Raw genomic sequence first — 16,430 nt, forward strand, 5'->3', positions numbered from 1 at the left:
ACTTTATTATTTTATTATTTATTGTATTTTATTTTATTATTATCTATACTTTTTATTACTTTTTTAAATTGTGGTAAAATGCATATAACAAAATTTATTATCTTAATCATTTTGCGATGCTAAGTTCAGTGGTAGCAAGACTTTCCCCGTGCCGTGCAACCATTCACCACCATCCACCCGCAGAATATTCTCACCTCCCCAAGCTGAGACTGTCCCATCAGACAAAGACAACTGCCCATTCTCCTCCCCTGGTAGCCTCCAACAAGCCCATTCGATTCTCTGTCTGCACAAACCTGACACTTCTAAGGACTTCTTCTAGGTGGGGTCATGCCACGTTTGTCTTCTGTGACTGGTTTGTCTCTTAGCATAATGTCCCTAGGGGTTATCCATGCTGTGGCAGGTGTCATATCTGTTCTCTCTTTAAAAACTTGTTTTGAGGGGTGCCTAGGTGGCTCAGTGGGGTAAGCTGCTGCCTTTGGCTCAGGTCATGATCCCAGGGTCCTGGAATCAAGTCCCACATCGGGCTCCTTGCTCGGCGGGGAGCCTGCTTCTCTTTCTGCCTCTCCCTGCCACTCTGCCTGCTTGTGCGCTCTCTCGCTCGCTCTCTCTCTGGCAAATTAATTAATTAATTAATTAATTAAAATCTTTTTTAAAAAATTCGTTTTGCGGATCCTCTGGGTGACTCAGTCATTTAAGCCTCTGACTCTAGGTTTCAGCTCAGGTCATGATCTCAAAGTGGTAAGATTGAGCCTCGAATCAGGGCCCCATGATCAGTGAGGAGTCTGCTTCAGGGTCTCTCTCTCCCTCCCCAGATTGTGCGTGCGCTCGCTCTCTCTCTCTCCCTCTCTTTCTCTCACAAACAAATAAATAAATATTTTTTAAAAATTCGTTTTGACGAAGTCTTGCCATTTGCAAAACATGGATGGAATGAGAGGGTATTATGCTAAGTAAAATCAGTCCATCAGAGAAAGACAATTATCATTGATCTCACTGATATGAGGAATTTGAGAAACAGGACAGAGGATCACAGAGGCAGGGAGGGGAAAATGAAACAAGATGAAACCGGAGAGGAAGATAAACCATAAGAGACTCTTAATCTCAGGAAACAAACCGAGGGTTGCTGGAGGGGAGGCGGGCGGGAGGGATGGGCTGGCTGAGTGATGGACGCAGGGGAGGGTAGGTGCTATGGTGAGTGCTGTGAATTATGTAAGACTGATGATTCACAGACCTGTACCCCTGAAACAAATAATACATTATATGTTGATTTTTAAAAATTTGTTTTGAGGGGCCCCTAGGTGGCTCAGTCAGTTAAGTATCCCCTTCTTCATTTTGGCTCCAGTGTTCATCTCCGGATCGTGAGTTTGAGCCCTGTGTCAGGCTCCACGCTGGGTGAGGAGCCTACTTTAAAAAAAAAATGTTTTTCGAATCAATAGCATATTTACACAATTCCAAATTGCAAGGGCACCAAAGTGTTGAAAGTGAAAAGCTTCCTTTCTCTGTCTCCCTCCCATGTGGTTCTTCCTTCTGGAAGCAGCCAGTACCATCAGCTTCAGAGAGCTTTTATGCATACGCAAGCAGTTACCTTCATGGATTCCTTTTTGCTCTTTTTCATTCTGGTATTTTTTTACTTTGCTCTGGCTTGTGGTTGTTTCTCTCCCCTCCGCAGTCTGCAGGGAGTCTTTCCACTGTTCATTCAGAGGCTCTCCCTCTCCTGATCTGTCGGTTGCATTGTCTGGACACACAGCGGCTTGCTCAGCAAGTTCTCGTGGCTGGATAGTTTGGAATTTGTGGTCTGAGTCATGTTTAGGCACCTCTGAGCCTCATCGTGGCCTCCAGAGACCACAGGACGAGCGGGGCTCCTGTACTGCTTCATGCCATGGCTCCCTGTTTAGCGACCATGACATGAGTCAAGTGAGCAACCATGCAGTTAAAACACTCTATGGGGAGCCTGTAGCAGAGGTGTATAGAAATGAGAGATCAGCCACGGGAACTGCAGGTTGAGAAGGCTCCACTCTCTCCCCATCCCCAACCCTCTTCCACCTGGCATCTTCTCTCGATCAGGAAATAGCACCCCTGCACCCATATGCAGCAGGCAGAAACCCGCCCGGCTCATCGTCTCACCTCCCTCTGCCTCACCCGCCCTGTTCTAGCCAGCACGGAGCCTGTCCCGGTGTCTCTCAGATCCTCACCCCACTGCCTTCAGTAGCTCCAAAGCCCAAGATCCCTTCTGCCAAGCTGCTCTGCCACCCCCTCCCGCAGAGTAGTCTGGCAGCCCATCAAAAGGGAAATCAGACCCCATCTCCCCAGATTAAAACCTTCCAGACCGTGCACCCCTGTCCACAGCAGCATTATTTGCAATAGCTAGAAAGCGGACACAACCCAACTGCCCGACAAATGGATAAGCAAAATGTGGTCTGCACATACGATGGAACATTATTTGGCCTTAAAAGTAAAAGAAATTCTGCAACACACCCCATGGATGAAGCTTGAGGACACCACGCTAAGTGAAACGAGCCAGTCGGAAAGACAAAGACTACAGGATTGCACATAGAGGAGGCACTTAGTGATCAAAATCCTAGAGCCAGACGGTAGAACGGGGACTGCCAGGGACTGGAGACGGAGGGGAGTTCGTGTCTAATGGGGACAGTTTCAGTTTTATAAGATGAAAAGAGCCACAGGGAGGGGTGGTGGGGACAGCTGCACAACGTGAATGGATTTAACAAACTCAGTGGTCCAAGTGAAAGTGGTAAAGATGAGAGACTTTGTGTTACGTGTATTTTAACACATTTTTTTAAAGCATTAAAAAAAGAAACTCCTTCCAGGGCTTCCCAGGACTGTGAGCATAGAGACCTTACTTAGCAGGAGGCTGTGCGAGATCCGGGTCCCCGCTTCCTTCCCACTGCAGGCACCATGGGCCCCCTGTGCCCCCCGGGGCACACCCTGGTTCTTCCAATTGGAGGGTCTGGGTGCTGGGCATCCCTTCACCCAGACCCCATGCTGGGGATCTCAGTAGGAAGTCACCTGCTCAGAGCAACTGCCCACTGATTCCCCCACCTACTTTCTACCCCATGTCCAGCTTCGTGCCCCCCAGCACCTAGGACCCCTTCAGTTAGGTCCCTGGCTTCATGGCCTGCTTGCCGCTGTCCACCCCCAACACAAAGCTCCTCCACGTTGGGGACCTGGGCCTGCTTCATCCATCATGGCCAGCCGCCATGGGTCGATGCTGTCAAGGAAGCCGATGCTGAGATGGAGTCTGGAGGGCAAGACCGCCATTACAGGTAGTAACTGTGTGGGGAAGGGGCCTCAGCAGGCTTGGGCAGAGGGAAAGGCAGCTGGCAATGCTGGTCTGGTGAAATCTCAGCAGGCCGGCCGAGCCAGAGTTTCAGGAGTCGGCGTCGCCCTCTGGAGTGGTTCCGGGCAGGGCAGAAGCACAGTCCCTGCTTGGTTGCCAGAGGGGAGCAGCCCCAGGAAGGGCGAAACCTTGAGCCAGGCAGCGTTCTGCGCCCCGGGCAGACCCCAAAGTGATGGGCATCTAGTGGCTCTCTGCTGACTATGCTCCTCACTACCAGGTAACAAGCTCTACTGGAGGGGCTCCAGCCAATGCTTCTCCATATTTACCCCAACCCCTAGTAGGTGCTCAGAATGAATGAAGGAGTGAATGAATGAATGAACGAATAAACGTTTGCTTGGGTCTTGAAGTACAAACAGGATTTGAAGGAGACAAGGCAGGAGACATGTATTCCGGGCATGAGGCATCCTTTGTGCAAAGGTAGAAAGGCATGAAGAAACACATGGGATGTTCCTGAATCCACAAACACAAAGATAGGGTTAAATCACTATGCAGGGAAGTCAGGGAACAAGGCTCAAACGATAAGCAAAGGCCAGTGGACAAGGACCTTGTAGGTCACACTTGAATTTTACCCTGTCGGGAAAAGGATGCTTTCGAAGGGTTCGAAGAAGGAGAATTGACATGATCAGCTGGGTTTAGAAAGATCGTTCTGCTGACCTTCCTGAGGACGGCCAAGGAGGGCAAGAGAAGGACGGGAGGCCGTCCAGGAGTTGGCTTTGAGCAGGCGGCCTGTGTCCTGAGGCACAGATACTAGGGGAGGACAGGAGAAGCCGTAGCTGTGCTGTGGGGGCTGAGAAGGGGCTACAGCCGAAGCCTGGAACAGCCAGGGAGGCACAGTCAGTGAAGAGTAAACATCTGAAGAACAAGGATGGTCGGTTGGCAAGGAAATCAGGAAAGAATGCAACCATGGGAGCACAGGAGAAAGAACAGTTTAAGAAGGAAAAAGTCAAGAGGGTCAAGGCCGTTAAGAGGTCAAGCGAGATAAGGCCTGAAGTGCCCATGGATTTGGCTACCAGGAGGGCAGGACTCCAGAGCAGCTTCGGGTGGGAGCAGACCCAGCCCAGGCCAGTGCATTTTCCAGTCTGATCTGAGGCGTGGGTTTCTCATGGGCTTTCTGGAGAAAGCCTTTATCTGTCAACATGCCTCAGTCCAGGGTCTCCCTTAAGTCTGGCCACGGAGATGCTCTGGTCCAAGTGGACTCCGGCCGCCATCTTTGGAAAGGCGATGGGAGGAGCCCAATGGAGCATCAGGAGTCCCAAGCCCTCATCCTGTGTCGCCATGTGTGAGGGCCCTTAGGCTTCGGTTTCTCGTGGGGGTCTCCTGGAGAACTCTGCAGTTGCCTCGGTTAATCTGGACTGTCCCAGCACTCAGGTTCAATGAGAGGGTAGCCAGGTCCCCACACCCTCTAACTTGAGTCCCCTTGTGGCCACCACATAGGACTCTGGGTTTCCCCATCCAAGTGCCCCATTGTGTGAACTCAGTTCCAATGAGGAAAGAAACCGGGTTGCGAAAAGAGAATATTTACTTTTCCCACCAAGCTGATACCCAGGTAAATAGTGTGGTCCCATCAGTGGAGCCCAGCCCTGCCCTCTTCCCTCCCTCCAGGTACAGCCTGGAGCATTTAAGAAGACACCCCAATGGGCATGTCTCACACAAGACCCCAACCCCGATCCAGAGACAGGCCAGCGCCTCACTCGCCAGCCTCCTGCCCAACATGAAGCTCGCTGTCATCCTCACCCTGGCCTCCCTCGCTCTCTGCTGCAGCCTTGGTGAGTTCCCAGAGCCCTTCTCCCCCAAGCCAGGCTCAGGAACCCTTCCTGCTCCCTAGTTCTGCTTAGAACAGGGGCCAGCTATTTAGCTGGAATGCAGACCCCCTGGCCGGGAAGCCGGGTCTATGAACAGACCCATCTTGGGAACTTGGGGAGCACCCTGAGCCTGTGAGGAAACCTAGAAGGGGTCTGATCTTCCATGGCCAACCACCTCAGAATTGCAGCTTTGGAATAGACTGGAGGCAGGGAAGGAAGAGATCTCATAATGGATGTGTGTTCAATGACTAACAGAATAGAAACAATGAGCTCCTCAGAGCCCAGTCTTGGAGAGACCCCTAGATGACAAGAGACCTTGGTAAAGTGCCGCCTTCAGGTTTGGGGTCTCCACACCACTCTGGCAACCAAGGGGGCTAGAAAGAGCTGCAGAGCATCATGCCTCCAAAAGAAATCCAAGCTAAGGCAAGGTCTCCCATTCTGAATGGAAAGGAATATTCTAGAAAGGGATCTTCCCTTTGGGAGACTGCCAACCTAGAGTGGGGTTTTCTAAACATTTTTGTCCTCTGCCAAAAGGATTAGGAGTCTCTGAATAGTTGCAGCTGTCACTAAAAGGAAAGGAATGAGGGGTGGGGGGAGAGGAAGGGAGAGAAGGAGGGAAGGAGGGAGGGAAGGAAGGAGGGAAGGAGGGAAGGAGGGAGGAGGATCCCACCTCTCTCCAAGCCCCCTGTTCTTTCGGGAATTGAGTTACGTGGTTTTTACTCTGTATCCGCTTCTTCTACTTTTAGTAAGCAAACAAAAAGTTTTTTAGCAAACTTCAATTAGTTCACTTTGAAAGTTTCATGACACCCATGGCGATAAGTCTATGACCCTGGGGAGTGGCAGGGAAGTTGGAAAACCAAAACCAAGAGGCAATGGGGACAACTATTATGTAGAGATATTTGTTGGTTTTTTTGTTTTTTTTTAATTTTTTTTTTTAATTTGACAGACTGAGATCACAAGTAGGCAGAGAGGCAGGCAGAGAGAGAGGAGGAAGCAGACTCCCCGCAGAGCAGAGATCCCGATGTGGGGCTTGATCCCAGGACCCTGTGATCATGACCTGAGCCGAAGGCAGAGGCTTTAACCTACTGAGCCACCCAGGCGCCCCTAGAGATATTTGTTTTTAAGGAGAAATAACATCATTTTGGACCGACATCTACAGTTGACATACAATGAACAGTGCATGGCTTGGGAGTGCTGACTGTCCCCCACACAGTCAAAAATCTGCCTGTAACTCTTGACTTTTAACTGCTCACAGCCTGCTGTTGACCAGAAGCGCTACCGATAATATGAACCACCAATGAACACACATTTTGTACATCGTGTGTATTATATACTGTGTTCTGACAATCATACCCAACTTTTTCTGAATTCTTTCATTTTTTCTAGGCTACTCAGTTCATCCGTGAGTCTTTTCAAATCGTCACAAATCTCAAAAAAAAAAAAAAATCCAATACATTTATTGAAAAAAATGTAAGGAGCCCCACGCAGTTCAGTCCGCAGTTCAGTCCGTGTTGTTCAAGGGTCAACTGTATGTTAATTACACCTCAGCGCCGTCAACAGAGGGTGGTTCACCAAGACAGAGCTGAAATATGGGAAGGGGTGCACCTGGGATGCCTCTGTATATTTGTGCGTGCACACACGTCATAATAAGAATAGTAATATCTCCCATTTATTCGGCACTATGTGCCAGTCGCTGTTCTGAACCCCTTTACATCCTTACAATAACCCTATCAAATAGGGATCTTATTCCCATTTTACAGATGAGAAATGGAACTGCACAAAGAGAAAGTAACTTGCCAGATGACATAGTAAAACAGGGCTCTACGTTCCGCAGGGGGTTTGACTTGGGGTGGCCACTTTGGGAGTCCCTGGAGTCCAACAGGGAAGCGGAACTTGCACACAAGGCAAAGAATTCAAGGATGGGGACCGACACTCAGGGTGTGGAAACCAGTGGCTCTCCCCCATGTTCCTGGGGCAGGGGCCTGAAGGGGGGTACAGTCTGGGGAGTACTGCGGGTGAAGGGAACATAGTGGGGCCGGGCATGGACACAAGGGGCATGTGGGCAGCTGAGTCCACCACAGGGGCCCAGAGCTCATGGTGCACACCTCTTCCCGGTCCAGCTCAGGGGCTTGCACTTGGCCCGGACAAGTCCTTCTTCCCAACAGAGCCTGAATCTGCCACAGACCCGTCTCCCGCCCCAGGGCAAGTGGCCCAGACCACCACTAACCATTGGTAAGAGGTATGTTTCTGGCGGGACAACCAGAAACCCTCGGGAGCCTCTTCCCAAACCCCCACTGTTGCATAAAAGATCAGATCAGCAACAACTTTTATCAGTCCCCTGCTTGGAACTCTAACAGAAAGAACAAATAGCAAATGGCCCTGCCCCAACCCAGGAAGTGCAAGGAGGGCTCGGGCAGGCCAGGAAAAGTTGGCTGCAACCCCGGGAAGTCTTCCCACAGTTGGCCAAAGAACCAACTGCTTGGCGTGCCACCAGATCTCACGTTCAACGCCATCCCATCCACCAAAAGGCAGCTATCTCTTGCTGACAGGCCTGCCCGCTTTCCTCTGGGACAGGCCCAGCCCGGGGGCCGGCCAGCTTGGAAAAGGGCCCGGACATGTGTCCTCTCTCTTTCCTGTGCTTCAGCTTCAGCAGAGATCTGCCCAGGCTTCCTGAATGTCATCAAAACCCTCTTCGTGGGCACGCTTTCCAGTTACGAGGCTGCGCTTGAGTTTTTCGTCCCAGACGCAGACATGAAAGATGGGATGATCCAGCTGAGGAATCTGGTGGACACCCTCCCCTCAAACACCACAGAGAACATCCTCAAGTTCATGGTAAAAAGCTCCTTTCCCCCTGTGCCTCTTAGCAGCGGACCCCCCCAGTCCCTAGGCTACAGCCTCGCCCCATTTTTTTGGAGCCGTTTCTAATCCAGAAAGGAAAATCCCAGTGCAAATAGTCCTTCCGGAAGCAGACTCGGTCCTCTTACCCTTTTTAAGAGGTTTCTGAGACATAATCAAAACTCTTACAAGCTTAGTTCTTTCTCGAGCTACTGACCCTCTTAATGGACATTGAGGTCTCTACATGCAGACATCTTGGTCTAACTTTGAGTTTTGCTCACTATTGTCTTGTGTCTTTTTTTTGTTTGTTTGTTTGCTTTGTTTTGTTTTGTCTGTTTTAGGGCAAAGTCTTAAAAAGCCCAGCGTGTGCTTAGGAATTAGAAGCAGAAGATCTCCAACTGCTGGAGCTCCTGCAGCTCCCCGGACATTTCCTTCACTCTGTCCCCAGCCTGGCTCCCTTTAATAAATTTTAAGCATCTCACTTTTGTGTCCTGCACCCCTGCCCCTTTTTTGCTCACCTGCTAGAGTGAGGAGGTCGGCCACTGCGAGGGTAAGGTCAGCAGGTGCAAAGAGAAAGGCAGTGGCCGTGCAAACACGTCTCCAAGGGACCCAGGGGTCTCACTTCCAGACCCCCAACACACACCAGTCTAGCCACACGTGGCAAGACATACACTCCTTCTCCTGGGCAGAAAGCCACCCAGGGACCTGCTCAAACATAACCTATAGGGTAACAAAATGGAGTCCGTATAGGGTGGCGGCTGACCTCAGACAGACTCCTCAACCTCCGGCCATTTAGTGATGAAAATTAACTATTCTGTAAATATTTAAGTTGATTATGCTACCCAGACACACCTGCAAGCAAAGATGGAGCCTTCCAGAGAGTCCCATCTCCCAATGATCTATGGAAAAGTCCGTTTCTAGCATGTGGACAGAGCAGTTGGGATCCCTTAAGGGCTGGTGGCTCGGCCTCAGAACGTCTCACGTCACACACAGCGCACAATCACTCCCAGAAGGAAACAGATTCCTGTAAGACACTTCAGCAACAAAGGCTTCAGGGGGAATAGGTTCAATCCCTTGATTAGGGATCCAGGGGGTATGGGATGCCATTGAGGGTGACGGACCCTGGCTCCTCAGGGCCAGCAGGGCAGTTTACATGGGGTCACCAGAGATGGTAGGTTAAGTATTTTGTTTACTTCATATATGCTACATGAAATTATTTAACAAACTATTTTTTAAAGGGGGTGGAGAATAGGGAAAAAAAAACCCTCTTATGCATTTTCTAGATCATTTATCTGTCCCCATAGTTGGGACATTATATTTCCAGGTTGGTTGGTTTGGTTTAAGTAGCCTCCCTAACCTGTGTGGAGCCCAACACGGGGATTGAACTCATAACCCTGAGATCAAGACCTGCACTGAGATCAAGAGTAGGACGCTTCACCGACCTTGCCACCCAGGCGCCCCTCTATTTCCAGGTTTAAATCACAAAAGCCTACAAGTCAAACCATCCATTCATATCAGTCTTCCTTTAAGGATGTCTCTGCCCAGAAGAGGATCCAGAGGTGGGGAGCAGTGTCACAGACGCAGGGCTGGTCGGCACTAGGTTACTGCTGTCCACCGTCCATGGGGTGATGCTCTCGCACCCTGACTTGCACCCATGACCCATTCCCTGAGTCCCTGTTCAGCCAACTTTCCTGCAGAAAGAATCCGTCTTCTGTGGCAAAGGAGTCTTCAGGCATGAAATCAATCCCTAGATGTTTACTGGCACTTTCGATGTGCGCATAGTGACGCTGGGCATTCTGAGGACCCAGGAGCAGATTTCATAACCCAACAAGTATGTGTAAAGCACTTGCTCTGGGCCAGGAGCGCGCGGAGGTCCGAGTATGGCAGTGTGAATGAATGGGGGCTCCGGTTCTCCACGGGCTGTAATCCCACGGGAAAGCTCCCTTGCTCTGGCAAAAAAAAAAAAAAAAAGTCGGCAGACAGGTACATGAAACAGCGACAAACACCCTAAAAGAAATCCATGGAGTGATGCGACCCGGAGTAGCTTGGAAAGGCCGACTGTAGCTCGGGAGGCCCCCTTCTTAGGATTTGAGAGGAGACTTAAAGGGAGGACAGGAGCCAGCCACCAGGGGAGGAGGACAGAGTGTTCCAGGCAGAGGATAAAGCAAGGAGTGAGGAGGATGCCTGGGACACCCCACTCCCTTCTCGAAGCCCCACTGAACCCAGCCCTGGACCCCAGGAGAAAATTCAGAACCTGTCTAAAGAAACTCTCCTCTAGGTTCTGTTACCTATCCCCAAAAGAGCCCAGACCTCCTCCCCAGACCATCTACCCCCACCTCTCAAATGGCACTTGTCCCACCACACTCATGCTCCACCCCTCACCCCAGGCTGTGTGTAATCTCAGTCAATTCTACATCCAGCCTCCCAGCTGCTCCAGCCAGAAGGACGGGTGTCCCTCACCCTGCCCTGGGCCATGCCCATTGCGTCCAGCCAAGCAGGTCAGCCTCCAAAGCCGTCTGGGAACTCCCTCCATGTCCATAGGCCACACCAGCCACCTGTCACTTCACAACCCAGGGGCCTCCTAGCTCACACTCGGTGCCCCTGAAGTCCATTCTCTTCCCAACTAACAAAGTTATTTTAATCACATGAAAACCCCCTTCCACCCCCTCTCCTCCGCGGAGTAAAACCTTCGAAGCTTTTCTAGGGCTCTTAAAAAACTTAAATGCAGAACCTGACCATCACTGGCTCTCACCTCCCACCCTCCATCCTGCGGCTTACTCCTCTGCTGAAGCCACCACCCACCCGCCCTCCCTCCCTGCCTTCAGGTCCCTGCTTTTCTAAGAGCAAAGTCCCTTCCCACCTCAGGGCCTTTGTACTAGCCCCAAGCACCAACAGCTCGGAAGTACTGTTGATTGGTTTACAAAATGGCCCTAGAACAAAATGTGCAAAGTATAGAACTTGTCATAAAGGTTGTGTCCCGTGTGGATATAAAAACCCCCCAAAAAACACCCCCTCCCCATTCCGTGGCAAGCGGTCCCGACCCGGCCACACCATCCGCGGACACTGAATGAAAGTGGAGGACGTGCAGAGGGGAGGCGGGCACGGAAAGGGCACCGGTGTGGCAAGGGGAGGGAGGGGGCGGAGGAGAGAGAGAGCCCTTCGGTCGGAATTTCCCAGCCAGCACCGCGGGCGGGCGGGGACGCGCCTTCCCGGCCCTTAGCGCCCCGGGGCTGCCGCGGCCTCTAGGGGGCGGTGTCGGCCAAGGTGTCGGGGAGCGGAGGGGGGCGGGGGTGGGGCGCGGTACTCGGGCCTTGGGGCTCCCACACCCTGCACACCGCAGCCCTGGACAGATGATGAAACACAGCGCCTTCCTCGGACCCTTTTATCGTGTATATGATAGCTTTAATTTGATTTCTGAAATTTTTTTTAAATCAGAATTCTGAGAAATCACAGGGACAGTCCCACAAACAAAGCTGCCGCCGGCCCAGGGGTGCCAGCAATGTGTCAGCCCTTTGGGAATTAGTATTAATTCCATTCCCAGGCAAGTCCGAGGGCGAGTCCAGCAGAATCTACATCGCGAGAGGGCCAAGGGTGGGCGTCTGGAGCTGACCTTCGACCTCATTCTGCCCCATTTTTCAAGTCTGGCTGCAGAAAGCACAACCTAGTCATTATCTTTCTAGACGGCTTACTTGCTGGGGGGCATGCTTGCCATTTCTGATTTAGTCTTCACACAACCCAGATTCCAGAGCCCAGGCCCCCACCACTGCGCTGCAGAGAACGAGATTTCAGATGCAGGAATCTGCCAAACCAATGAAGAAGATTGATGAGCACGTCCTCCCGCCCCCAAACACGTCCACACACACGTCCTAAGGCCACCAGGCCCCACCCTTCATTGTGGGACAATGCTGAGGTACTGTGGGACAAAGGAGGGACTCCGGTGGTAAAAATTCCAGAGCAGGTCATCAAGATTGGCCGTTCCAAAAGAGATTCCTGGCAGAAAGTGGGAGCCTGGTGGGGGACCTCCTGACTCTCCCTCCTCCTACACTCGCTCCCTCACGGCTGGGGCCCTGGGTTCTTCGGCATCCAGGCCATCATCAGCTCACATACCTTCGCCTCCCGTGAGCCATCCACCTGGGTGAGTATCGTCCAAACGGATAAGGATCCAGGGCCATAAAAGGTTCAGAATTTTAATTACCTATTCACCGGGGAAGTGTTTACCTAGGGCAGATACGACACAGGTACCTCTACCTCGAGATGAAAGGAAACACAATTACACTGCAGCGAGTGTCCGCCTCGAGGGGCCTCGAGGCGTAGGTGGTCCACGAGGATAGGAGAAGTCAACACGGAAACGTGTGTTCGATTTTAAGAGAGCAGAGTGCAAGATGAACTGGCCCCCACCACAGAAAGAGCACGAATCTGTGTGGTGCACGTTGCCAGAAAGCAGAAGGAAGTGGGAGAACTGAAGGAATGTTCGTTGGGTTCTTTTCTGTCTGCATGTGCTTATGCATAAGTTGGAGCTCAGGTCTGCACACTCTGGCCAGCTGCCCACATTCAAGCCATGGACTGTTTTGGAAGATCTTATTTATGTATGTATTTATTTGACAGAAAGAGAGAGAGTAAGAGCACAGAGGGCGAGGGAGAAGCAGGATTCCTGCTGAGCAGGGAGCCCTATGTGGGGCTCAATCCCAGGACCCTGGGATCATGACCTGAGTCAAAGGCAGACACTTCACCGACTGAGCCACCCAGGCACCCCATCTATGGTCTGTTTTTGAATGATTTCTACATTTGAAGAAGGAAGAGGAGAGGTAGGGGGAAAGTTAGTCCACCCCTGTATCATATAAAAAAATAATTATAGAATCAGCCATTTTCACTATAAATATGCCAAACACTAAAACACAGGGAGGCCCGTGAATGACTGAAAGCCTCCTGCATTTGAGAAGCTTTACACACAAAGCCTCTAAAGAAAAAACTTACGATACATCCCAACAAAGCAAAAACACAAAAAAATAAATAAAAACCCAAGAAACTGTATTTTTAGCACTGTGTTCCTTTTGGCCTTCATACCTCTAAGGAGCCCAGAGGAAAGACCACATTCCTCGACCACACTATTCACTACAGTGTGAATGTGGGTGAATAGTGGTCTCTGAAAATAGTCTGTCCCCCCCACCATCTGCCAACAAAGGAACGTTTACTCTAGAAGGAAAGAAGGCTGGGAGTCTCAGACACCGCCGGCCGTCACATTGCAAAATCCCCGCTTGCCCTTGCTCTAAGTCAACGTGTCCCCTGAAGTGACTGATCACCAGGCGAGCTAGTTTTCCACCCTCAACACATGAGACAGTTGAGGTTAGGCTGGCAGAAAAAAATCTCTAAATGACTCACGAGGCAGGAAGAGGAAGCAAAACCAGCCCTCATCAACTTTATCAAGATGGTGTGGATAAAATTATGCCTAGTTCATGGCTAAGGCAAGGCATGCTGTTTGTGAAAGTCAGGGGACGGGTGGGTAGTAATCCTCCGTAGGGTGACCGCCCCTCACAGTGGCTTCAGATGGACGATAAAGCACACCTGGATGGATGCCGGCGGGGCCCCACAAACAGTGCACCCCGAAACATGTAATTAGGGAACGCTCCTCCCAAGCACTTACAGAACACACCAATGGGCACATGGGACATCGTGAGAATGAATCATCTGTAGGAAGCCACCCTACATCTTTCCATGAGAAAACTAAAATTCTATAACTATAGTGGACGCAGGAAAAAAAAAGTCTAAAAATAGATTCATGCACAGTGGCCAGTGTCGGGGTTTGGAACTTAGATCTGTTCCTCACCAAATGAAGAGATTCCTGGCCCTTCACAAAAGTCTAGTTAACTCAACGTATCTGAGGTTGTGGGTCTGCGGCGCCCGACCATCCTGTGTTAACTGTGATGCTCGTAACTACAGAGTGTCCTTTAGGATTCCCTCCTGTGGTTTTAGTGGCCCAAGAGGTATTTCCTCAACCTGGGTGGAGGCTCAGTCAGGGGCTGCCGGATGGGACAGATGAGATGAGAAGCGAGCCTCGGGGTACTGGGCGGGAGAAGGGTCTTCGGGCTCCCACCACAACCCCATGTGTCCAATCAGTCTCTAAGTCTGTGTCCTCAGTGTCACTTGACCTTGTCCCCTTCCTGGGGCTCCTTTGCCATGGAACCTAACATAGGCACAGGTTCTGGGGATTCAGACGTGGGCCTCTTTGGGAGTCATTATTCAGCCCCTAAATCATCTCTGAGATGCCAGTCGTGCCCCCTTCCACAATACTCTACCCATGACTGCCAGAAATCAAACAGAAATGCCAGGCTTTTGCTTAAAATCCTTCTCGGCTACCAATCTCCTGTAGGATAAAGACTCCTCACCCGGCACGGCAGGCCCTCCTCGGAGACGGGCCCTGCTACCCTGGGGTGCAGCAGTGGAAGAGGCTCGGGAATAAGGCTGCCCTCCAGATGAGGCTGGCGAATTCCCAGACCATGGATGTAGTGAGCCGTCTGCGGGGATGAACCAAGGGACCGCCCCTAATGAAGAGAGATTTCTGCCACATCCCGTGCTCTGCCAGGGAGCTGAGGGAGTCACATGAAGAACGTGGGTGGCATCGAGTAAGTGGAAATCGAACCCGATGCCCTGCGCCCCGCTGGTCCAACAGAAAGGGCTGGCGTGCTGGAGAGGAGGGCTGGACAGCAGTGCCCGAGAGATGGGGCGGTCTTGAGCAGGAAGGAGAAGCACTGCAGCTTCCACGGGCCGGGAGCCTTGACTGGGTATCCCCTCAGCCAGGCTCTACAGACCGAGTCTGTGCTCACCCACCAACCTCCAGGACTTCTCCCTTCAGGGGAGAATATGCTCGTCTAGGCTACTAGACTTTCCTCACAGCAGATTAATAAATGGGCTCCTGGGACCTCCTGGGTGGCGCAGTCGGTTGGGTGTCCAACTCTTGGTTTCTGCTCGGGTCATGATCTCAGGTCGTGGCACTGAGCCTCGCTTCTCGGGCTCTGCACTCAGCACAGAATCTGTCTGAGATTCTTTCCCTCCCCTCTCCCTTCTCTCTGCCCCTCCCCAACTCTCTCTCTCTTAAATAAATAAAACCTTTAAAAATAAAGGTGATCCGGTGGCAGCTACGGATCTGGAGGCTTAGTGTGCAAACTCTTCTGCAAGATGTCCCCTCACACAGGTTCTCTGGTGACGAAGACCGAGGTCCCACTGCTCATCTGTTCCCCCAGAGAGCCCCAAGTGTGTGGTCTATGGAAGACAGACAAATGGAAGGAAGGGCGAGCCGACAGGAAATCGGATGCCACCAGCGCAGAACAGAGGATCCTCCCGGTGGGCAGACCGCCTTCCTCAGGTGACACTTACCTGCATTACTGTGAGACACACAAGTTTACATCCAAAAGAGGCAACACGTCCATGCTGTTCACATCTCCACACCTTTGCAGGCAGTTCCCACGGACTGAAGGACCCCTCTTGTCAAAGTCACCTGAAGACCCACCCTCCACCCTTCATGATCTGTGCACTATCTGGGACACAGCTACACTTAAAAAAAAAAAAAAATCCATCTCTGATCTAAAATTCAAATGTAACTGGGCATCCTGTCTTTTTATCTGCTACATCTAGCAAATTTGTAGTTCCTTCAAGACTCAGCTGTTGGGCTCTTCCCACCCTGCCCCGGCAGCCCCAAGAGCCCGGGGGCTCTCCCTACCACCATCGGCCTCATCTAGGCTCTGTGGTAAATTTATCTCCCTGAAGCATGTTCCCTTTTATCTGCTTTCCTTTCTCGAACATGAGCCCCATGAGGGCATGTTCTAAATTTGTGTTATCATGCCAATCATTGAAGAAAAATGAGAAAATCTGGGTAAGCAGGGCACCTGGGTGGATCAGTGGGTTAAGCCTCTGCCTTCAGCTCAGGTCATGGTCTTGGGGTCCTGCATCAGGCTCTCTGCTCAGCGGGGAGCAGCTTCCCCCTCTCTCTCTGCCTACCTCTCTGGCTACTTATGATGTGTGTGTGTGTGTGTGTGTGTGTGTGTGTGTGTGTGTGTGAAATAAATAAATAAATAAAATCTTAAAAAAGAAAATATGAGTAAGCAAAAGGGGCCGAGGTTGGGGGTTGGGGGGGAGGTTGGGGAAGCACTCAAATACGAATCCAGTACAGCGTCCTACTTTTGAGCCTCTGGTGGAAGAGTTAAGACCAAAGTGGAAACCAAGACAGTAAATTAAACATGTTACAGACCCTTTTTATCCCCATCTCTCTTCTTCCAGGCGGGACCACATCAGTCACCAAGTGGTCCCCAGAGAGATAATCCTGACTCCCAAGAAAGATCTGCCCTCACTCTCTGGCCAACCCTTGGAGGAAGGCACGTGTTCCTGGGCAGGAAGTTCTAACCAAAGTCAACGCATTCCAAAAAGTTGGAAATTCGCTGTTTCCCCCT

The 16,430-nt window shown here is 51.2% G+C and overlaps 1 protein-coding gene and 1 long non-coding RNA gene across 2 annotated transcripts; one reads left to right on the top strand and one right to left on the bottom strand.

Moving 5' to 3' along the window:
- Nucleotides 1-4,979: 4,979 nt before the first annotated feature.
- On the top strand, nt 4,980-8,470 carry SCGB1A1 (secretoglobin family 1A member 1). Its single transcript, XM_047693928.1, has 3 exons — nt 4,980-5,118; nt 7,799-7,986; nt 8,331-8,470. The coding sequence occupies exons 1-3, from the start codon at nt 5,064-5,066 to the stop codon at nt 8,361-8,363; spliced, it is 276 nt and encodes a 91-aa protein (XP_047549884.1). The 5' UTR covers nt 4,980-5,063; the 3' UTR covers nt 8,364-8,470.
- Nucleotides 8,330-15,485, bottom strand: LOC125080088 (uncharacterized). Its single transcript, XR_007121208.1, has 2 exons — nt 15,361-15,485; nt 8,330-9,938 (listed from the first exon to the last, which is right to left on the bottom strand). It is a non-coding gene; the product is annotated as an uncharacterized LOC125080088 (long non-coding RNA).
- Between the last annotated feature and the right edge of the window lie 945 nt (nt 15,486-16,430).

The sequence above is a fragment of the Lutra lutra genome, chromosome 10, assembly GCF_902655055.1.
Source record: "Lutra lutra chromosome 10, mLutLut1.2, whole genome shotgun sequence".
NCBI lineage: Eukaryota > Metazoa > Chordata > Mammalia > Carnivora > Mustelidae > Lutra > Lutra lutra.